This window comes from Chaetomium strumarium, assembly GCF_033439665.1.
Source record: "Chaetomium strumarium strain CBS 333.67 chromosome Unknown B0T15scaffold_1, whole genome shotgun sequence".
Classification (NCBI taxonomy): domain Eukaryota; kingdom Fungi; phylum Ascomycota; class Sordariomycetes; order Sordariales; family Chaetomiaceae; genus Chaetomium; species Chaetomium strumarium.
Window position 1 is genome coordinate 2,904,919 of NW_026944429.1, and position 22,670 is coordinate 2,927,588.

General features: G+C 54.5%; 3 protein-coding genes across 3 annotated transcripts; 2 read left to right on the forward strand and 1 right to left on the reverse strand.

Moving 5' to 3' along the window:
• Nucleotides 1-3,882: 3,882 nt before the first annotated feature.
• B0T15DRAFT_517815 (Quinolinate phosphoribosyl transferase) lies at nucleotides 3,883-6,253 on the reverse strand. Its single transcript, XM_062868334.1, has 2 exons — nucleotides 4,529-6,253; nucleotides 3,883-4,468 (listed from the first exon to the last, which is right to left on the reverse strand). Exons 1-2 carry the CDS (start codon nucleotides 5,833-5,835, stop codon nucleotides 4,330-4,332), a joined length of 1,446 nt encoding a protein of 481 aa, XP_062726005.1. The 5' UTR covers nucleotides 5,836-6,253; the 3' UTR covers nucleotides 3,883-4,329.
• A 323-nt stretch (nucleotides 6,254-6,576) lies between these two features.
• Nucleotides 6,577-9,822, forward strand: B0T15DRAFT_407141 (quinon protein alcohol dehydrogenase-like superfamily). The gene is made up of 2 exons (XM_062865321.1): nucleotides 6,577-7,746; nucleotides 7,798-9,822. The coding sequence occupies exons 1-2, from the start codon at nucleotides 6,720-6,722 to the stop codon at nucleotides 9,435-9,437; spliced, it is 2,667 nt and encodes an 888-aa protein (XP_062726006.1). The 5' UTR covers nucleotides 6,577-6,719; the 3' UTR covers nucleotides 9,438-9,822.
• A 3,253-nt stretch (nucleotides 9,823-13,075) lies between these two features.
• B0T15DRAFT_30003 (uncharacterized protein) lies at nucleotides 13,076-14,905 on the forward strand. Its single transcript, XM_062863802.1, has 2 exons — nucleotides 13,076-13,786; nucleotides 13,857-14,905. The coding sequence occupies exons 1-2, from the start codon at nucleotides 13,272-13,274 to the stop codon at nucleotides 14,728-14,730; spliced, it is 1,389 nt and encodes a 462-aa protein (XP_062726007.1). The 5' UTR covers nucleotides 13,076-13,271; the 3' UTR covers nucleotides 14,731-14,905.
• Nucleotides 14,906-22,670: the final 7,765 nt, after the last annotated feature.

The following is a 22,670-nucleotide window of genomic DNA, read 5'->3' on the forward strand; positions in this document are numbered from 1 at the left end:
GCCAGTGGGACGCATTGGCTGTCGAAGAGGGGGAGGGGTGGTTACCAACAACTTTTTTCTTGCTTTGGCGCCGTCCCGATGGTCCGGATTCATCGCCTAGTTCCCGCTTCCCGCTCCCGTATCCAGCATACCCAGTGCCAAACAGCAAGCTACGTCCATCGAAGCTCACCCAAGGTAACGGAACACGGCTATCGACTCGCAGCGCGTGATGCGACTTTTCGTCATGTCTCTAATGCTGCATGATCGAAATGCTGTTTCAAGAGCCCTGCGGAGGATCCTTCGTTATGTCAGCCGCTGTAAAGCGCCGTCGCATTTGAAATTACCGCTCGACGCTTACACTACACTAATACACTAATGTAAGACGATGTTGGGTGAGCTGAGTGGAGGCTAGTGTAGGGTTGCCTCCAATCCGCCGCACTGGCTTGCATGCAAGGAGCCCACACCGGCAAAGCCTTGAAATTCGGACTACGGAGTACACTAACGATATCCATCCAAGCTTCCACGGTATCAGATCGCCACTGTCAATCAAGCCACCTCAGCCAAACCTATCACAGGATGTACAATACATGTACCTGGTAGAGGGCCCTACCTCTATACAGGACCTTACCTACCACCTACATATTCATATCACCTACCCTACAGAAAATTCGTATCTCCCTCTGTAAATCCGCTCCATCTGAATAACGAAGGTACTGCTGATTGTCAAGACATCGAAGGGATGTGGGGCATCTGCAACTGGGCTCCCGTTTCCTTACAGAGCGCACAGTATGAACAACGCAAGGGTTTGTACTGGGATCATAGAAGGCAGACAACGGCACACCATTAAAGGACTTCTTTTTTTCTGATGTGGTCCATGAGATCGATTCGTTGCGCAAGTGATTGAGGACAGTTCTCGTCGCGTGAGGGACACCTAGTGCCAACAACTGAATCAACAAACCGCTCTCTGATACTGCTGTCATCGGCCAAGTCCTTAGGCACAAACCGCGGGTTACGCAATACAGAGTAACATGCACTAGCCTGTCGCCAACCACCAGGCTGTGAGCTACCTCGTTCGACAGAATCTGGACATCGGTTCCAAGCTGTCGGGATATGGTGTCGAACACGTCCTAAGTTACACCCAATCACACCGAGGTAGCGCGAGCGAAGGGGTGACCAAAGAGCAATTTAAATTTCTGCTGACGTACTGGGCTTCTCTCACCGCTGCTTGGAGGTCACCTTCGTCCACACTGCTTGTCGGGGACTCTGAATTCCAGCAGTCTTCATGCAAGAGGCAGTGAGAACCGATGAAGGAGCTTGGATGGCGGGTCCAACCATTCTGACTTCTCTTCTGGGAGGCAGGGCACGGGCCTGGTCAGCACCAAAAGCAAAGAATCTCGAAACGCCATGTGACAGACTGCGAACAAACTGGTGCTCGCCCTAACGTTATCCGTTTGTCTCTCAAGCTCCGATCCATTAAAGATCTGAACGACATGGAGAGGAACTGGAATTCTGCAGACCGTGTTCTCTGGGATCACATCTCTCCTCATCCTGCTTGGCGTATCCGCATGAATGCAAATCCAAGCCTGTCTCATATGCGACGCTAGAAGAGCCATGGCGGCGTGATAGGTTTGTCGAGCCTGTGCGGTCATGGGGTCGAGTGCAGCTTTTGGTGGAATCCCAAGGAAAGCTGGATGAGGGGACGTTTCACCCACTCGGCCAACCGCAGCTCATAAACTCATTCCCATCCTCATTGTAAGTAGTGTACTGCAGTAACGTTATTAGTGTCCAGTACTACACGACATGACCGACACTAAACTGCTTCTCTGAGATGACTCAGGCGAAGAAGGATTGGTATCCCGGCACGCCCGGCCTGGTACCAGCGAGCCTTCTCCCCCCGCTGCCATGCAAGGTTTCAAGGGTTCGTCGCCATTGGCTGCTTTATACCCGACAGTCTGGTACGCCCCGCTTTTCTGGTCTCACTGGCGCCAACAGAAGACCGGCGAGGAACCCGGAGGCCGGAGCAGACACCGCAACTGGGCCGCCCCGCTCCCTTGTGCTCCAAGCCACCAAGCGATGTATTGGCAGCCTGGAGAGCCACGAGTAAGGTACCTATGGTATCATGACTGTTGAGTGACGCTTGCGAGGCTCACTTTAAGGCAAAGCGGGCATTTGTTTCTCACCCCCTTCTCGCTTTGCGCCCACTTCCCGCTAACGAGCGAGCCTGTGCCGGCAACACGATCCTCGCCCACTCTCTACTCCTTGACTACTATTGAGTTACATACAGGTTCGCAGTCAGCAGGGTTTGACCGCCATTTCTGTACACTATAATATGCAGCAACCAAGTAAATGGATATGCCGAGCTTGATGCCACCATGTAGGAGAAATTTCACAGGTGCCCACCCTGACATGCTTGCCATATCCGGTACCTTTCACGTACCCAAGCGCCGTCCAGCGAACTTGAAGGCAGCACTACACTAGTAGGTACGGATTACAGTACGTGTAGCGAACGGCATCCAGACTGATGCAGTCGCACAACCAACAAGTGCCGACGGTCCTCGATCGCGGATCCGTCTTACCAACCTGCGACCGATTTCCACTGTCCAGACTCTAGAATCAAGGAGCTGCAGGCCACGAATGCACCAAGTCCCGGGACATCGGTACCTGTGCCCATAGCCACGGCAGAATACACAGTACATCCAGACGAAGTCCCAGTCAATGTGGGTTATACGAGGCCTTCCAAACCGAAGATTCCAAGCTACGTGTAGATCGGCTAGCATCCTCTCCTTCTAATGTGCTCATGACCCGGGTAACTGCCGGGGAACTGCTAGGTAAGGGAGGTAGCGCATCTCGGGCGGTGTTTGCAACCGGCTACTGTTACCGGTAACGTACCTTACGTTCGGTACCTTAGGTACCATGTAACTTGGAGTCTTCCAACCGAGAGGCCGGTAACGAATATGGAAGAGGTCCACGGTGTGTGCCGGCAAGGCTACCCCCCGCAGGGAGTTTACCAAACCGATGGGTCCCCTACCCAGCGTGTGGTGGCCCTTTTGCGGAAAGAAATCCGCTGTGTCTCATAGGTCGGAAGAGTTAGAGAGTCCGAATCGAACCTGCTCTCCCTTCGACAGGAGTTGCGGAAGCCTTATCTCTTACATGACGTTCCGTACTATGTAGGCTGCTGTCCCGTAACTTTTCTCCGATGGGGCCGAATCTGACGAGCCATTCTCGGATCGCGCATTAGATGAACTGGCAACCGAACCTGCCAGATATGCGATGCAAAGATGGCATGTTGTGTGACTTGGGAGCGGGGAGCTTGCAGCCCAACATGCCTGTCCCTCCGTCTGAGCTACATACTTCAAGTTCCTCATGCAAGGGCTGTCACGTTTCTAGCTTGCTCTGGCCGGGGCATGTGACAGCCCTCCAGTTCACCGCGGCCTTTTAGCTAAGCTGTGTGGCAATTCTCTTCTTGGGAAGGAGACGGGTGTACAAGACGTAGGACGAGTACGTGTTACGAGAGCCGGGATCAAATGCGAAGGACTTTGCGCGGATATGGCCAACACTTCCGACCATACATCACCCCTGGAAATGTCTGTACCACCATGGTTAAGTCAACTTGAACCGTTTTGGAAATGAAGGTCCGCGGATGATGTAGGTTTGCTGCTTCATTAGGGAGGGAGTCAAAGCATGTTGGATAGGTACAGAGCACAACGGAATACCACAGTACGTCGGACCCCTTGTGATACAGTACCTTCTGTGCGATGTGAGTTGCGTTTGAGGCGAAGACAAGAATAGCCGAAGTTGGCCCCATACACCCATGAGTAAGAGTTACCTACCGAAAGAGTAGTAGTTATATCATTATGCACACAAGGGCCTGGGGAGCATCGCATGAAGTCGTTGGGGGATGCACCAGGTTCGAGCACACTCACACGACCAACTCACCTCAGTACAATCCGATCCAGCTCGATTCAAGAATTTCGTGGGCGTCCAACAGGACCTACATCAACCTTTGACGAAATAGGGGTTGCTAGGCCATCCGAGGAAGTGACCAAGGTCCTTTCCTTAGTTCTAACAACCTCCGGCTTCCATTAAAATTCGAAAGACAGCGTAAAAAAAAGTATGGAAACAGCTTGTCGTCTGTAAGCGGTTGCATGTCCGATGGGGTGAAATACAGAATGAGCGATTTTTGTCAAGTGACGACTATCTAGCCTCTATTCTCTCCTGGTATGCTGCCGACAATAGTCCAACACAGAAAACTTCCCACATGCATATAAACTCTGGAGGTGCCCCTCGTCCGGGGAAAGGCAAACACCCAACCAGTGAAAACTGAACTACCAAAAGATGCAATGGACTTATTCACGCTTTAGCCGTGTCTCCCTCTCGGCCCCATCTGGCGGTCTCGTCACCGCCCTCCCACTCCTTCTCGACGTATCCCAGCTCGCGCTTAACCTTCTCGACCGTCGCCTTATCGCCAGTGTTCTTGCCAATGTTATCGCTATTCAAAGTTGTTTAGCCAAAGTCACCACCATGTGGGTTTTGAGGATAGGTGACATACCTGATCTTTATTGCTGGGCGTCCGGCAGCCGAGCTCAGCTTGATGACGATGTTCAGGGGCGTCGACTTTTTGCCGGTTGTCGTGTTGACAAAGTCGTTCGTCAGGAAGGTGCCCACGCCAAAGGTGGGCTGGAAGCCAGCTTCTTCCGAAACTTGCTTATATTCTAAGCAACGTTCGATGTTCAGTGAGTCGGAGAAAACGATGACCTTCTTGTCGTGGATCCCGTGTTCGTTGTAGAAGTTCCGCATGAGCTGCACAAAGCCCTTGGGATCTCCCGAGTCCTGTCGAACGCCAGTGAAGACATCCGCGTATGTCTTGTTGGGCTTCCGTTTCGGGCTTACAACGGGCTCGGTCGAGATGAAGGAATCGGCAATGCTCAGCTTCCTCTCTCTCACTGGCGAGGGTTCCCCTAGATATGTGATCGGCTTGCGGAATGCATTCAAGAACTCGGGCGTTCCGAAAGTGTCGGTCAGGGCAATTCCGAGCACGCCTTCTCCAAAGCATCCGACCCAACGACACAAAGCCTCTTCGGTTGCCTTCCGGTAATCCCCAACTACCGCAGCAGTGCCCATGAACCACTCATGCGCAACGGTGCCGACGGGTGGGATATTGAAGCGCATGGCCAGGTGAACATTGCTAGTGCCCGACAGCTTCCCAGATAAGCCGCGCTTCCGCGCCTCCTTGCTGGCTCTGGTAAGACCCCTGAACACTAAGGCCTGGGTGTGGTAGTCACGCCTCCGGCGGGTGCCGAACTCTGAGAAGACGCATCCGGCCTCGAGTAAGCGCATGCCCTTCTCAAACGCGAGCTCCTCTTGCCCCTCGTACGTCCAGTCTGGTTCCATATACTTGAAGTAAGCCTCGGACGTCAGGGCGAGAAGCGGGATCTCGTAGAGGATGGTTTCGGCCCAGGTGCCGCTGATCTTGATATCCAGATCTCCAATATCGCTCTCGGCACCGGTGTCATCCCCCACGGGCAGGAACGTGAGCACGACTTGGTCTCTTGGCCGGAGGCGGAACTCAGAGAGGAAGTCTAGATAGGCCGGCGTAAGATAGGGGCAGTGCTCCTTCAGGTAGTTGAGCTCCTCGGCAGACAAGGAAATGTTGCCTAGCTTCCTCACTTGATCCTCGAGCCAGAAGAATGCCTTGCGGGAGAGTTTCTTGTCTGGTGTCCGGTTCGTGAATGCATACGTCACCGGTACATCCTTGTAGTATTTCAGGACGGCGCACTGCATCGTCAACTTGTACAGGTCGGTGTCGAGGAAGGAGATGACGCCCTCGGGATATGGTGAAGAACTGTTGAAATCCATGATGGGGAGATGATAGGCGACGCTGCCTTGGAGGTGACTTTGCCGAGAAAGAGAGAGAACCGGTCTCTCTGTTGTCCACCGGAAACGAATGACACCTCTAACGGTCGACCCAGCAGAAAAGGACGATGACCTGGATATATTGATTGATATGATGAATCAATGATCAAACAAAAGTAAGGCCCCAGGCCCCAACAAGTGATGATTGGTTCGTTATTCTAGGTCGGTTGGTTGATCGATGGATGTGGTGTTCGGAAGCCAGAAGTTCCATGACCACAACAAATAGTAGCCTATCCCAGCGGGTGGCACCGACTCTTGAGAGGGGTGCGATCGTTTCACCGCGGGGTGGTGGGGTCGCACAGTTCAAGAAATACCTTACAAACTCGGAAAGGTCAGGGTAGGTGGGGTTGCAGGGTGCTTGTGCGGGGTTTGATAGGTCAGATCATGCCCAGCCTCGACGAACGGGCTCTTTTGACGCTGAAGCACGTGACGTGTGAGGCCGACTCGACAACCGTGCGCAGGTGGAAAGGCTGGAGCCCGCCTATAGGATCCCGCGCATTGAACCCGGCCGATCCACACAGCATTTGCCAGCTATGTGAGTGTGTACGGTATTGTTTACCCCAAGTGCTTGGAGGAGCCCTGCGGACAAAATATGCCCGTCAGTAGCCCGGTGGCAGACCCTGAATTTTGGTTCGTTCGTCATTGAGCTTCTGACGGGAAAGCTCCACCGTGAGCATCGTGCACAGACCGCAGCTTGTTTTGGCTGACCGACTTCCCTCTCAAAAACTTCCGAGGGCGGCAGAAAAAAAAAGTCGAGACCATCCGCAGGTCAGGAAATCGGACCCAACGCCCTCTGCCACGAACCCGGGGCTGACAACGCCGGAACCATGGATATCCACCGGTGCCGCTTCGTCCGGTATCCGGCCTCAGCCATCAACGCGGTGGCCTTCACACACTCGTCGCTTCCGTCGGTTGGCGCGAAACAGAAGTATCTCCAGAAAAACATTCAAGTGCGGTTGGCGATCGGCAGAGCCAATGGCGACATTGAGATCTGGAATCCGCTCCACGGTGCATGGCACCAGGAGCTTGTCATTCCCGGCGGCAAGGACCGAAGCGTTGACGGCCTAGTCTGGGTCACAGACCCGGACGAAGAGTTGGCCGACGGCAAGATCATCCACGGCAAGTCGCGCCTCTTCAGCATTGGCTATACGACTACGATCACCGAGTGGGACCTGGAGAAGGCCAGGGCGAAGAAGCATGCAAGCGGCCAGCACGGAGAGATCTGGTGCCTCGGTGTCCAGCCCCTACCGAACAAGGGTCCCGTTGCACCCGGCAGTCGCAAACTCGTCGCCGGCACGGTGGATGGCAACTTGGTGCTCTACTCGATTGAGGACGGCGATCTCAAGTTTGAGCGCACTCTCATAAGGACTCCATCCAAGACGACCAAGTTCGTCAGCATCGCGTTCCAGTCCCATAATGTTGTCGTTGTCGGCTGCTCGAACAGTACGATCTGCGCGTACGATATTAGGAACGGCACGCTCCTGAGACAGATGACGCTCGGGACCGATGTATCTGGAGGGTCCAAAAACATCATTGTGTGGGCTGTCAAGTGTCTCCCCAACGGCGACATTGTCTCTGGAGACTCGACTGGTCAAGTGTGTATCTGGGACGGCAAGACGTACACGCAAGCGCAAAAGCTGCGAAGCCACTCACAAGACGTCCTGTGTCTGTCGGTCAGCGCGGATGGTTCAAAGATCGTGTCGGGTGGTATGGACAGACGGACCGCAATCTACGAGCCTGTTGCTAGACAAACCGGCCGCTGGTCAAAGGTGTTCCACCGGCGGTACCACCAGCACGATGTCAAGGCAATGGCCTCCTTTGAGGGCAGGGGAATGAGTGTTGTGGTGTCCGGCGGTAGGTCCACCAGATCGTCTTTCCGCCTCCAAAGCTAACATCACATCGAAGGCTCGGATGCAAACCCGGTGGTCCTGCCCTTACGCGCCGCGGGCAAAGAGTATCACAGAACGCTCCCGCATCTTCCGCAGAACGTCCCGGTTCACAGCGCACCCAAAGCGCGGCTCGTCGTCAGCTGGTGGCTAAACGAGATCCGGATTTGGCATCTTCTCAGCCCCGCACAGAAACTGCTCGATGAGCCTCAAGCTGCTCTCAGCTTGCGCAAAAATAGGAAATTCCTTGCGCAGGTCCTGGTAAAAGGAGACTCTCACATAGCATCGGCTGCGATCAGCGAAGACGGAACGCTCCTTGCCGCCTCAACTGCTACCGATATCAAGGTGTTCCAGCTCGATCTCGCGACGGGCGAGCACACCGAGCAACTCCGGATCAAGAAAGTAGACATGCCAACTGGGGGCCACACCGGTACAAGGATCCAGTTTTCGCCGGATAAACGATGGTTATCTTGGGTCGAAGAAGGGAGCAAGGTGATGGTTGCCAAGATCCATATCACAGAATCTGCAACCGCCAAATCCTATACGATCTCGCGTCCATACAGGCTGCAGAGGCTACGGCGCCAGACTTCGAAGAACCTGCTTCTCGGCGGTCTTGGGTCCTACGACCGGAACATTGCCCAGATGGCCTTCTCACCAGACAGCAGACTGCTCAGCGTTTCGGACTTGGCGGGTTACATCGACACTTGGGTGTTACGCGTCCCTGGCGAGCAGATAAATGGCGCGGATGCCGAGAACGACGATGGAGCGACTAGCGACTCGTCCAGCGCATCGTCGGACGAGGAATCCGAAGATACCCCGGGAGAGCAATGGGTTCGCAATCCGAAGGCGGCACTTCTGCCAAAGCTGTCTGCCGCACCTGTGGTGTTGTCATTCTCGAGAGTCCCGCGAGAAGATGGCGATTACGACTTATTAGTCATCACCTCGTTGAAACAGCTCTTCATCTTCAACCCTGTACGCGGAGTGCTCTCTGAGTGGTCACGGCGAAATACATACCCCAAGCTCCCAGAGAAGTTCAGGGACACACGGGATCAAGTCAAGGGCGTTGTCTGGCAAGGCCCCAGGGCCTGGGTCTATGGGGCCTCCTCACTGTTCATGCTGGATCTATCCCAGGACTTCAGCCCGGAAACGGACACGCCTGAGGGAAGAGACGGGCAGAAACAAGGAACCAAGAGGAAACGTGACGGGCGTGAGGCCGGCGCTGGCGGGAAGATGGAGAGACACTCCCTCGCTGCGCAGCGCGTTCGAACGGCTGTGGGGCCTGACGGAGGGAAGTGGGAGGACGTGGAGATGGTCGACGCTGAAGACCAAAAGAGCATCGGCGCAAGCAGCGGGGTTGACGACGATGATGACGAAGACGTGGATGGCGGCGAGCTGCAAGGACTCCGAGACGGCCAAGGGGCCAATGGCAACACGCAGGATGCAGACAAGCAGGGGACAAAGGCGAAGTGGTGGCATACATATCAGTTCCGTCCCATATTGGGCATTGTGCCCATCGAGGGCACGCAAGGAGCCAGCGGCTCGACCAACGGGAGTGTGACCGAGAGATTCCCGCCTGTCGAGGTTGCTCTTGTCGAGCGGCCGCTGTCTGACGATGACTTGCCGGAACGCTATCTTGGGGAGGGCGAATGGGAGAGATAGGCCCTGGGCGCCGCAGCGGCAACTCCGAAGGTTTCTAGCGGTCAGCGAGCCGGCACGAAGTGTGGGAGTCGCGTATGGCGGACCGGGTTGCTGACATCATCATACATGTGGAATCCGGGATGGCTCATCGATGGAGTCTAACCATCCACGAGCGAGCTCTGGCTACGGAAGGGTCTGGACCAAAGCATCGCCAAGATTGAGGAGTTGACCTTGAGCAGAACAACGCACTAGCCAGCCAGCCAGCGAACTCAGTGCACGCCGCTCGGAGAGCAAACATTCAGATAGGCTAGATAAAGCTCCAAAAGGCGTTATCACCTGACGCAGTTGTAATGTACATCATACATACGTACATCTTCTTTGGTCGAACGACTTGTCGGATGTCCTCCATACATGCCTACCGTCGTCCGAAAGCGGACTGGCTCTCTGCGTGTGTACGTTCAGTGCAGTCATACGTATACTGAGCCGATGTTCGCCGTCCACCCCGCCATGAGATGACGTGGTCCGGCTTTCCTGATGAGCCCTTTGGCAAAGACGCCAAGGAACAAAAGCCATGGGACTGGGCCCGAGGGATTTTGTTCCTCTACCCTGCCGTTGAAGGCCGCATACGAAGAAATTGCGCTCGGCAGCCCCCTCGATCTGCGGTATGCGCGGTACAGTACATATGTACATGTACATGATAGATCAGCGAACTTGTCCTACCGAACCAAGACGTTCAGATCACGTCAAGAAAGATAGATGTAAGCTCGCCAAACTCTCCTGGAACCAGGGAAGAGCTCAGACTGAAGAGGACCTTTTCCCACCCTGCTCCCACATGCCCGGTTGAGACGATGAGCGCGAGGAGCAGGGGGGAGGTACACACCCATGTCCCAGCACATACCTCTACGTCTGTAACGGTATACCCAAACGTACCTACCTACTTAGGCTTCGCGAGGTAGGTGCTAGGCGCCCCAGTGAACAGTTAGCCAGAAAAAAAGAAAGAAGAGAGTTGGGTAGGCCGCAGGAAGCGGTTTGCAGTTCTTCCCGTGGCGTTTCCGGTCAGTCGGCGGCAATAACTACTCGGTCGGCGACGGGGCACGGGGCAATAGTCGGGTGGAGCGGAACGGTGAGACGCGCGTCAAGAGTGTCTTGGGTCTTGACATTTTCTTTTACTCTCTCTCCCTGTCTCTGTTCCTCCCTCTCCCTCTTCTTTCCTTCTTCCGCCACTCCCGGGAGGTCAGAGTTACGGCCACTCGGCTTGAGGAGTCACCTGGATGGTTTCTTTATTTGGATTCATCCTGTGGTCTCGATAATCGTGGGACCCTTCAAGGGGATCCTCGGGTGTTGGGATAGCTTCTTTGAACAGCGGGAGTCTTTAGTCGCTACCTTAGTAGTCTTTTCCGCGGGAAGACGTGGATAAGGTGTTCAGGTCTGCTCCGCTCCCAGCGTATGGGAAGCAGAGTGCTGGATTGATGTCGGGCCTTGGGATCTGGTTCGGAGATGCTACTAGTAGTTACGTATGCAGGGTGATATAAGCACAGTACGGGATCCCGGCGGCACGGGGAGTCGCCATGTAGAAGTATGCGCGGGGAGATGTAATGGGCTCTTCCACTAAGGTACGTTTATAATGTTGGTTGAGGTAGTCCAGCTCGCGGAGGACGCACATGAGCTCAACTTACGCGGTGAACGTCGCCTGAGTTCGCTGGTGTGACCTCTCCTAATAAATGGCCGGACCAGGTAGCACCGTAGCACAGCACAATCCTCGCTTGCTTGAATTATTCGTCTGGTCGGGTGGGAGGGTAATCCATAACTGCTCCAAAACCATTTGCCATCTGCAGAATGTAAATGTGCCAAGGCCGATGGGGACATCCGACTTGCACAAGAACTGGATCATGGCGTTTGAACTTCAAGTTTGCCCATTGAGTGACGTTCATTGAAAACAGGGGTCTCTGAGCCTGGCCCACCTGCATCGGGATCTGCGCCGGTCCGAGTAAACTGCAAACTTCGCAGGCAGAGACTGGAATCGACTGATCGGACCAGTCATATCGGGACGAAAGCGATGGCGCCGCGTAATCCGTCTGAGCAGCTGACGGCCACCTGGCCGAACCGTGGGCGGCCGCTGAGCTGAGCACGGTATTCCGTACGGATTACATGGCTTATAGAAGGTCTTACAAGTTTACATGTTGCAGAACTTCTGAACCTGTTTGACGTACGGATAATAGAATGTCCTCGTATGGCGGTATGGCAAAAGCAACGCGCCAGCTCTGTAGTAAGCCCTAGCCTAGTATAACCTTATGTATGTCCGGAGCCGATCCTAGAGCGGAAATTTGGTGACGGTTGAAAGCAAGATGAACCATTGAGAGGGATGGTAACGTTGAGTTATCGGGCGGTCATGAACGTAGCGAAAGTCCTAAACGAGGCTGAGCTGCCGACCACTGATGACGGAACCTCAATTGCCTAGATTCTCTGCGACTTACAGCGAGACAGCATAAACTCTAACACGAGGCGCTCAGTAACAGACTTTTAGACCTCGTTTTATCAGTAGAATGATACCATCTCGCCGTCTAGGTAGCTGGCCGTGCTGGCCTGCTCGGCCATACTGGAAAATCATATGGTCCGTGCACCAGCCCGTTGGAGCCATCGGAAGTTGGAGCAAGGATGGGACGAACGGCAGAAAACCTGCCACGACTCGTCATCCGAGCCGCAGGTCGGGATACCGTCGTGCATCTCCGCTTCCGAAGTACCCCTCGACGTCACCATTCTGGGCACATACGTACCCCCAAAAGGGATTTGCAGTCAAGACTTCAGCAAAGCGAGAATGGCCCAAATCCATTTCTTCTTTTGGTCCAGTGACCGGCAAAATTTACGTAGTGAATTGACGTCTGAGGCCCTCTTGAGGCGAGGCCAAAGATATGTGGGGCCTCCATTGGCGTGGATGACCCGAAGCGGAAGCTGATTGGTCGCCGCCTGAAATGGACGCGCGTTCTCTGCTTCTCTTGTGCATCCACTTCGGGGTCTTCTTCTGTCTACCCCCTCTCTCCACTCGCCGTTGCCTCTCCAAAGAACGAAGAGCAACGGGAGAGACGAGAGACGGCGAAGGCCCGCAAAAAATGAACAAAAGGCAAGACGGCAGGCTAGGAAAGTGAGTTGCGCACGACATACGTGATCTCCTAGCCACCTGCCGTCAGGGATACTGGGGAGCTAAGTCAGGAATCTGCCTGGTTGGCTGAAAGTCTGGAGATGAGTGGCCATGCTTATGTACTGCCACGCAACCCTCGAGTGTGTACATAGTGACAACCTGGAACGGAGGGCCATTCACAGCATTCCGCACGCCTCCTCGGCTCCTCTGAAACCCTTGCTGACCCCCTCAACCATCTTTAGCAGTTTACTTTATCCATGCCCCTTGACTTTCGCGGCCCACCTCCGCTCAGTCCTCTCTGCCCTGCATTCCCGAATCTCAGCATAACCCCAGGTTGGCGAGGGCATGATCTCTCCGGTAGATCAGCATCTCGAAGCCTACCCATCCGTTCTCTCGGACCGTTGTGGTGCTAGCATATCGACAGCGTGGATTTAGGGAGGTCGCGTGTTTAGGAAAGAGTCAGAAAGGAGGGCGGGATTGCGCACCTCGGCCTGTCAGACAGCAACGTTGCGCAACCAGGCAAATCCGCAATTAGGCGCCACTTGACGACGACGCTCGACTACCTCCGCCACCGATTAAAACCGGCCCGCGCCGACGAGCAAGACATCCAAGCACACCACCCTGACTCTGGAGGAAGTTGGCGACAACAGCATCCTTCGCCGACATCGTCACCACCCTCCTTGGTCTCCTCCGCGGCGTTACCCGCGACTTCCCAAGTCATGGACCCGAATCAGAGGGAGCTGCCTTCGGGCACGATCCCTTTCAGCGAGGAATGGACGCACGGGTTGACAACGCAGTTCGAACAGTTGCTGAGGACGAAACGATTAAACGAACTTCAATCACGATCACGCCAGGGCTCTCCTGCGCCAAAACAACCCTCATCGTCGGGCAATCCACAACAGTCCTCCTCGTCGGCTTCATCCAACTCTCACGACGCACAAGCACCGCCATCGTACTCTACCGTACGGCATCTTCCCTTGATCCCAACCGCTCCATCGCCCGACGACCGCGCGTCTACCAAGTTCCGAAACCTGCTCGTGTCTCTGTCAGCGACGCCGACTAAGTACGAGAACCCCGGCCTGCTCGACGAGGCCCTGCAAGTGATCCCGCTAGACAGGATATATAGCGAGGCCGAGGAGGAGAGCCAAGTCTTGCAGGCGCAGGCCGAGAGTTTAGGCCCTGGCCATACACCGGAATGGGGTTACCAAGACTGCGTCATCCGTGCCCTCCTCAGGTACGTTTCGAAGGCCCGCCCCAGATTGACGGGGCACTTACTGACGAGTGTTCCTCACTCGCCTTTACAGATGGTTCAAGAGAGATTTCTTCACCTGGGTCAACAATCCCCAATGCCCGGTGTGCTTCTCGCCGACAATCGCACAGGGCATGACACAGCCGACGCCCGAAGAGAAGGCATGTGGCGCGTTGCGCGTGGAGCTTTACCGATGTTCCAACGCCAACTGTATGGCGTATGAGCGCTTCCCCCGGTACAGTGATGTCTGGCGGCTTTTGCAGACACGGCGGGGGCGCTGCGGCGAGTGGGCAAACTGCTTCAGCATGTTGTGCCGGGCAGTGGGCGGGCGCGTGCGGTGGGTGTGGAATGCCGAAGACCACGTATGGACCGAGGTCTACTCGGAGCACCAGAAGCGATGGATCCACGTCGACGCCTGCGAAGAGGCCTGGGACAACCCCCGGCTGTACACGGAGGGCTGGGGCAAGAAGATGTCGTACTGCATCGCATTCTCGATCGACGGCGCGACCGACGTGACCAGGCGCTATGTGCGGAAAATGGAGTACTACAACGACCGCAACCGGTGTCCGGAAGAGGTTCTGTTGTACATCATGCAAGAGATCAAGCACCTGCGGAGGGCCAACATGGACAAGGAGACGCGCTTCCGGCTTGAAAAGGAGGACGCGAAAGAGGAGACCGAACTGCGCAGCTATATCGTCGCTTCGATTGCGCAGTCCGTGACCAAGATCGTGCCGACCATCGAACGCGGCGCGACCGCGAGCGGCGAGGGGCGGCGAGGAGGATCTTCGTCGGGCGATGATACTAAGGTTCCCGTGTCCGCCGATCTTCCGGGCCGCCAGAGCGGCAATGCCGAATGGGTCGCTGCGCGCGGCGAGAATGGCATGCGAAACCGCTTCTTTCCTCCTAATCAAGGGCCACCGTTCCCCTGAGGTCTAAGGTATCATCTCCAAATATCGTGGACCCAGACGCCGACAAACAACAAAACCAACACCCGCCCCAGGAAGCCGGAAGTTCACCCACCATGACCCCCATCCGTCCGCGCTTCCTCCGCCAACGGCCGCCTGCGAAAACCATGCGACGACTTACGAGTCAGCTACCGGCAACGCCACCAACCAAGAAAGGCTAGTAAGACTGCATCATACCCCGGGAGCTTGGAAGCTTGACGGACGAGCTCACCCAACTGGGCCCCTGACCAGCCAGGACTACATCGAGCCGCGTGCCCGACCTCGGACGCACAGAGGAGCGATCCGGCAATTTTTATTCCTCTTGTTATGTCTAATGCTACATGTTGCAAACACGCTCATCACCTTCCGAGCGCTTCGAGCACAGTACCCAATTCAACCATGGCAGCGACAAAGGTCATCATTCAACAACCACTATCATCACATCCACATTCTTGGGGGAATCTCCTTTGTCCTCACCATTGAATTTAATCCCATTACAAGATACGCCCCGACATGCGCCTACCAAGTCGTCGGTGACAAGAAAGCAGGCGGAGGAGGCAAGGCATGCACAGCGCTCTGCAGCAGCAATGAGCAAGAGTCACTGAGCGCATGCATCAGGATGTTCTTCCCTTAGATCGTCGAACCCCATGCTATCGACGAGGGAAGAAGCCGGCACCACATCGCTGCCAGAAATCCAAGCAGAAACCAGCGGAATATGCCCGAGGCGCCGTGGCGGACCACGCCCCACCGGGCTGCCCTTGACCGAGAAACTGTAATCCCCAGTCACCTCAGTCGCCAAAGGGTTACAGGCACCTTCGCTTGATTAGACTTCTCTGGACAGACTTGGAAGGTTGCGCTGAAGTACAGTTGGAGGTGCCAAAGGACGATTCTCCGGGTTGTTCGACGACGTCCCAGACCGTCAGCAGTGCGATGCTCAGCGCGGGTCCTGCTGTTCGATCGGTCCCCTGAACAGAGGTATAGCAAACGAGATACAGCTCGTCGCTGCTGTTGCTGCACAGGCTCCTCACGATAACTGATTACGCTGGAAATCGAACCACAACGCTTCCTGAGCTCACGGGGCTTCGCCGGTCCGTCATCACATCACCAATTATGTCCACGCATCACCTCCCTGTCCCCGGGGCGGTCCACTGGGCGCAGAAATCTCGGAGCAAGACGAACGCTTCTACCGTCCTATACTGGATCAAATCGAAGGCTCGACCAAAGCTGGTTCGAGAGGTGTGGCCTGTAGCAGAGCCAGCAACTATATGAGGGCGAGCTCTAATCAAATGGAGTCCGCACTGCCCATGGAGCAACCTAAGATCCAGAGCACAGATTCGGCGATATGACACATCGCAACCCAATGGGGGGAGGGAATGGTGCATGGAGGATTAAGGCGCGGCGGTCAACATTGATTTCCTTTTGTCTCTTGTTTGGCGGGAAAACATTGTGGTGTTGATTGGGCTGACTTGCGGGACTTTCGGAGTTGGGGAACTATGTTTGCATGATGCTGATGAGTGTACAAGTACATACCTACATACATACCCATCTTGTATTGTACAGGGATCAGCACAACGGCGATGATGCTAAATATTGAGGTTTTTTTTTACGGCGTTCTATACGCAAAGCAGACAAGCGCAGTTGAAACGTGAGCGATCTTCCGTTCTGCTTCAGGCATGCATACGGTAGAGAGGACTAAGCTCTACGACGCCAACTTACGTGTCGGTCACGGTTCGTAAGCTGGTGATTCCCCCGAGTTGAGTGTACTAGTACCTTACTTACTGCGCCGCGGTGTGCTGCCAGCATTCAAACGCCATAACACCAAAGCGCCTCGACGGCCCGAAAAAGGATATCGGTGCTGGGCGGGGATCTAGAAGCTGATCTTCAAATTTGTCCCTAGATGCTTGACGTCACTAGGAGGGCTAGGGCTAACTAAAATATACAGGCATCTATCTGTAAGGCACGCTGGGTCTTTGAGATGGACTGCGGAGGAGCGAGTGAAGATTGCCCCAAACTCACACATATCTGGTATGTATTGTACAAGTACAGCTCTCGCTCAGATTTAGAAGCTGTAGCCGTTGGGTATCTGGCGCTTCATACGTCCGTAGCATAGTCAATTTGTGCTGTCTCGCACCGTTTAAGTTGCCTGAGGGTAACAGTCGTTTTAACTCGCCGATCCCGTTTGTTCTCTCTGCTACCTTAGTTATGGTTATGTTGCCAGTCGAGTTGGGGAGCAATAAGCCCTTTGCCTTTTGTTACAAGTGCCCAACGTAAACTACCTAGATATACCCCGAGGTATTAGAGGCATTGCGGCCATTCCCATTTATTTAAACGTCCAGTTTCCCCGGCCCACCTTCTTCACAGGAGAATGGTCACTTCCTGCTATTCCAGCATCGCCTGTGGTCTTGCCGAGCTATGTAAGTGCCTAGAGTTAGAAGAGTGAGGCAGTGCCTAACTATGTCTTGTGGGAATGCTTGTGTCTGTGAGTGGAATTCCACCGTTGAGTTAAAGGCTCTACCAGGTGCTGTCACGCACAGTATAAGCATTGGCACTCATTCGGCGCTGGTGTTGACGGCTGGTTATTTCTTTTACAGCTTAGCATCAACATGAATGCATCACAGATGGGATCCCATGTCTAAGGATTGTTTGCCTGGGATATATGTTCCGATGTTCGATTACTGAAAAGATTACTGAAAATGTTGTAAGCCGAAGAGAGCAACTGGGGAGGTCGGGCAGAACAACATGGTGCAAAGCCGTGTCAGCCTTGACTGAACAGGCAGAGTACTAGTAATAACGTCTGGCGAATAAGACGCTCATCATATGCCCATCGTCGCTGCCGTTTTCGGTTTGTTTGTGGCAGGAACCGAACCCGAAGACAACTATTAGGACGAAGTTCGGGGCAAGCCACTAGGGAGCAGACCGACTCTGCCACAGAGCTTATATATCTCTGCAGAGGGGAGTTTGTAAACCGGAAAGCTTGAATCTTGCAGTTTAGACGAGGGCTTGAATGACTCAGGTTTACAAGACACTGATGAGTTAGAGCCGCCATGTGTTTTATGGGCTGCTCTAAACTTATGTCAAAGAGACTCTGAAGTCAACTGGGGTTGGGACCGTGATACGGCTGCGTCCCTCGATACACAGCAAAACAGCTGCTGAGGTATCTCTAATCCGTATTCCGTAGTACCTGCCACTCCTCTCCCATCCGGTGGATTCGACGGCGTCTTTGCCGTGCCAACCAACGAGACTCGGACCGACAAAGCCGCCTCCTCGTCACCGTCTTCTCGAAGCCAAGCTAGGGATGCAGTTGATGGACGAACACTAACACCAATCGAGCCGCAAGCCGCAGATCGCGCAATCATAAGTTATCGAGATCTCCCATGCAAGCCACCACCTTCAGCTGGATTCCGAGAAGTGACACCGTAAACAAAGACAAGATGGATAGGCACACCCGTAACCCGTACTTCCACTCATTACCTAGGGTAATTTTGTGCGTCAGGAGTGTGAACGGGCAACGGTATCCGTATCCGTGTGGCATTATCAGCTGCACTTTTGAGGCTTCCCTGGTTGCAAAGCAAACAGGGACAGCCAACATTATTGGCGGATGGGCGCCGAGCCGAGATTACGGGCGGAACCTCGCCCCATGCGGCGGACCTTCCCCGGATTAGGGAAGAAGGGGGTTCGGGGAACGGGCGGCGTGGGAACTGCAATCATGTGTGAATGTCGGCCACGGGTTGCAATCAATGCTTCGCAGGAAACGGTGCTGATGAGCGAAGAGCTGATCATTTAGTTATTAGAGGATTGTATGTGCACCGTGCAGAGCTCTGGTGTAGTTCGAGCCAGAGCGTCACGAATAACTAACTTGAACTGTTGCCCCAAGGTTTTCCGCCTTCTCAAAGCACGAGTTGCTCACCCGGACCATATGCACCTTTCCATTACTACACATTGAGGGCAACAGCAAAACAAAACTCAACCCCCGAAATAGTGTCGCCGATGTTGCGATACCGCTGAAAGACTGGCAATGAAATGTATCCAGGCAGAGTTCCGTGCAGGTACCTTACCTAGAGATTGTCCAGCAGTCTGCGCCTTACTCTTGCAGCAGTGACGCGATCCGCCAAGCGCGGATCGTACGCACCTCACGCGTAAAGTGCGCGCAGGCGATTGCGATTGGTTGCTGGCTCCCAATGTCGACATGCTCCTCCTAGCCTCTGAAGTTCCATGTTTGTTTTTTTGAGAACTTCGAAGGCTCATTCAGCTTGAAATGTTCCCGGCAGACTGGATTGGGCGGCTGCAGCGCTGGAGGCCTGCCTGCTGCACAGCGTTGTGGTGATTGGAGAAGATTCGACTTTTCGAAGCGACCTGAGCAAGATCGACTTGCCGAATACGGTAGCGCTCAATGCAGTCGCTTTAATCCGACAGGTTTACATCGAACTCGGAGTCCTCACGGTTTACTCCCGATTACTGCATGAGGCGCGGCGCATGCGCATCGTAGCTGGAGCTTGCGCTCAAGGATCAATTGATGCCATACCACAGTACTCCGGACGTAGGCACTTACTATTTTAGTACTAAGTAGTTGCGTGATATCGAGAACAGGGTCATCCCATATGAATCGTGGCCTGCTATTAACCGCTTCCAGCAGTTGAGACGACTGTCGGTATCCATCGCCGACCCCGTGATGTCGTTATTGCGACAGCGCAGCATTGGCAGCGAATCCTTCCAGGCGGAGCGACATCTTTCGGGCTCTGAGCCTCTGGTGTGCCCCGGGCCAGGCTTGTCGTGCATCATGAATGTCGTGCAGTATTGGGAATTTGGGATCCAGCAGTAGGAAGCTGAGGCTGGCGCATTCACTACCTACACAGCAGCTCCAAGTCTCGGCTTCTCTCTGTGCCGTGCCTTGCATGCAACCACCTCATAGCTGTTTCCACGCAGTTTACATCTGCCGTTTCCAAACACTCCCCGTACCAGCGCGTCCTTCGCGTTACCCGTGTTTGACCATAAGGCTAAATCGTTTCTCAATTGACCAACCTATGGTTCACTCACTGGTCATCAAGTCTCGCGAGATGCTGTCTGAGCGGCTTCTAGGCTCGTTTTTGCTGGCTTCCTGGGATTTGAGGGCAACTGATCGGAAAAGTGAAAGCGCCCAATATGTCTCCTCGGCTGAGTTTCGAACTAGGAATGTGATTTGGGCCTTTCGCTGTCTAATAAACAGGGTAAGATGTTTGTTACGGAGCCGTACCTCTCTCTTATAGTTGGGCAGGTCTCGTTCGGCACAGTTTCGGACTGCGAATGAGATCCGGCACCGGCTTGTTCCGGCCCTGTGCCCGGAGCTTCCGGGCAAAGGTAGTCCGGCCGGGCTAAATGACATAAATACTATGGCAGTGAGCTTGCACAAGAGCGCTACCGGCTCTCGGGGTGTTTTGCTTTACCTCGACCTCGGCGTACCACCGGTGAGGGAAGTGTGTATGAAAATGACCACGGTTCCCCATCATGTGCCATTCAATTTCCGTGAAACACCGGCAGGCAGAGAAATGGTCAGTTCAGGAAATGGTTCCTGAGCACGGGCGCTTTCTCCACTACAGCCGAAATCACCTTCGTAATGTCTCCCCCCAGCCAAGCCAGCCCGTCATCGCTTATCAGGGCACAGATTCGCAATCAACGAACATTGAGCCCCCCGGCGATGTGAGACCTGTTTCCAGGTGCTCAAAACAGGGCAACCTTGTGGCAGTCCGGCTCGGCAAGTCGCCGCGTCAGCTTGTTGGCTTCTCATCCGACATTCAGTGCTTCATCAGGCTCGTTTGCTTCCTCCATCTGCCAGGAGATGTAACGGCTGCAAGGGCCCAAGCTTTGCAGTGCAGGGCATGATGCTCACTTGGCTTCACATCAGGAAGCTGCAACAGGGCTGGGAACGTTCCTAAAACGACGAGGACCCTATTCACGTCATGTGCGCAGTTTGGGAGGTCGGAGAAACCGCACTACGTTGTTGAACCTCCTCATCGAGCACCAGCGGTGTTCAGTCGATAGTGTTTTATCCAGTTCACCCGAAGATACGAGGATACGAGTACAGCCCGGATGGACCGAGAGCCACCTCATGGTGGCAGCGGTGCACCACACAGCGTTCTCCTTATTCATGTAATGTCCATGTATGTGCAGACTGGCTCTGTAGGCACTTCCGGTGATTGGTCCCATGCTGATGGTGATAAAGACTGCTCGACCATCGCGAAATGATTGTCCCGGTACGCTTGGGGTTCGACCGCCAGTCCGGAAACGACCCGGGAGCTGCGGCATGCGGTGAAACAGGGCTGCAGAAAACAGTCACGGGTGAGGTGAGATGGAGCAATTTTGGCCCTCTTTCCTGCACAGAGCCGTGGTCTCAGGTTTTATTGATGCCGCGCACAGTCTAGAGCGGAAATGATGGCCTAACACCACAAAGACCAGTACTTCTCCTCTATATACTGTGTATACACTAGGGGACGGTCTTCTGCGACGTATGCCAATGAATGATTCGGAGAAACGAGGCACGCAAGGGAAAGGGAGGAATTTGTTGAGGTTGCATTTCGTTCCTTTTCTGTCTGGGGTATCCGAGCGCTAGCGGATTTGGTAAGCAACGCTAATACCGATTGGGAAAGACTCCATGGCCCACTCCGTCGGGATCTTCCAAAGTGGCAGCTCATTGGATAAAAGGTGGTCCAACAAGCAGGGGACTAACACCAGCCTCATGTGGCAGCCGCCAGCTCAGCCTTACCACTGCAAGCGAAAAGGCTTCGACAGATGTTCTGGAAGCAACCTCGGATTCGCGGCTCCACAGTTCGGCATGCCCATTGTCCCTCGGCCTGTGCTGGCGTTTTTGTTTACTCTCCTCGGGATACCGAAGAGACACCGATAGCATCAGTCAGTTTGGATGAAGCGGAGTGTTTTGGCGCAAGCATTTCCTGGACATCCCGAAACCCTTGTTGCCTGCCTGACTGAGGTTGCTGCAATGGAGTTGCTGGAAGCCGGCAGAAAGAGCAAGTGACCCAAGGGGACTTCTCCCTTCCAATCACAAGCCCGGCATAAAATGATACTAGTGTGTTGATTCTCGCTCTAGAGTTCATGTCTCGGACCACGCCGCAAAGACACCGCCGAAATTTTTTTCTCTGGTGGCAGTCAGGGCCCGCTGTGGAGTGCTGGAGTTGATTGATGGAACGCTGTTTGCGGACGCAAACGAACTGGTGACGAGACAGCAGGGACCGGCTTTTATGGCCCATTCACCGCCCCACGCGCCCTCACCGACAACGCCGTATCAATGGAGCCGTTACATAAAGCAGGCACCCGGCGTCCACCAGAGGAAAAGCGAAAGGCCGAAAAGCAGAGCCCGGCTCCGCATATCTCGGCGCCATTTTGCGGAGCTTGAACGGTCGGCTTGGCGGCCCGCTTCCGGGACTCCCGCAGGAACAGAGAGCCTTGGCGGACGGCGGGATTCGGCGACTGGTGCATCAATTTGCTCCCCAAGTCTCACCGTCTCGCCTTCGAGCTAGGCCGATTTTCGAGTCGAATCGCAGTTCATGGCCTTTGTTTTGCGTAGATGTGATTCTTGTTTTCGATCGTCTTAGGCGGCGCAGTTAACTGGCTATTCGAGGCGGAGAACCCGAGGACGCCAAGATCACTCAGCCCATGACTTTTGCTCCGGGGAGCCATTGCTATCCGCGCTCTACCGCGGATAACATGTGTTCGGTAGTACACGACCATAATTAGAGATGACCCCAAAAAGACGGCTACCCTCCTTGGTGTGTTGGCAAAATGCAGTTTCATCTGTGCGCTCCGGGGGACAGGTAATTGGCTACCAGCCACTCTCTCCCAGCCCGGCACGGCAGCAATCAGCAATACCAGAATGAGACGGCCAACCCGCGACAAGGTGTTCACCGAATGACCGTACCAACCATAAGGAAGACCCA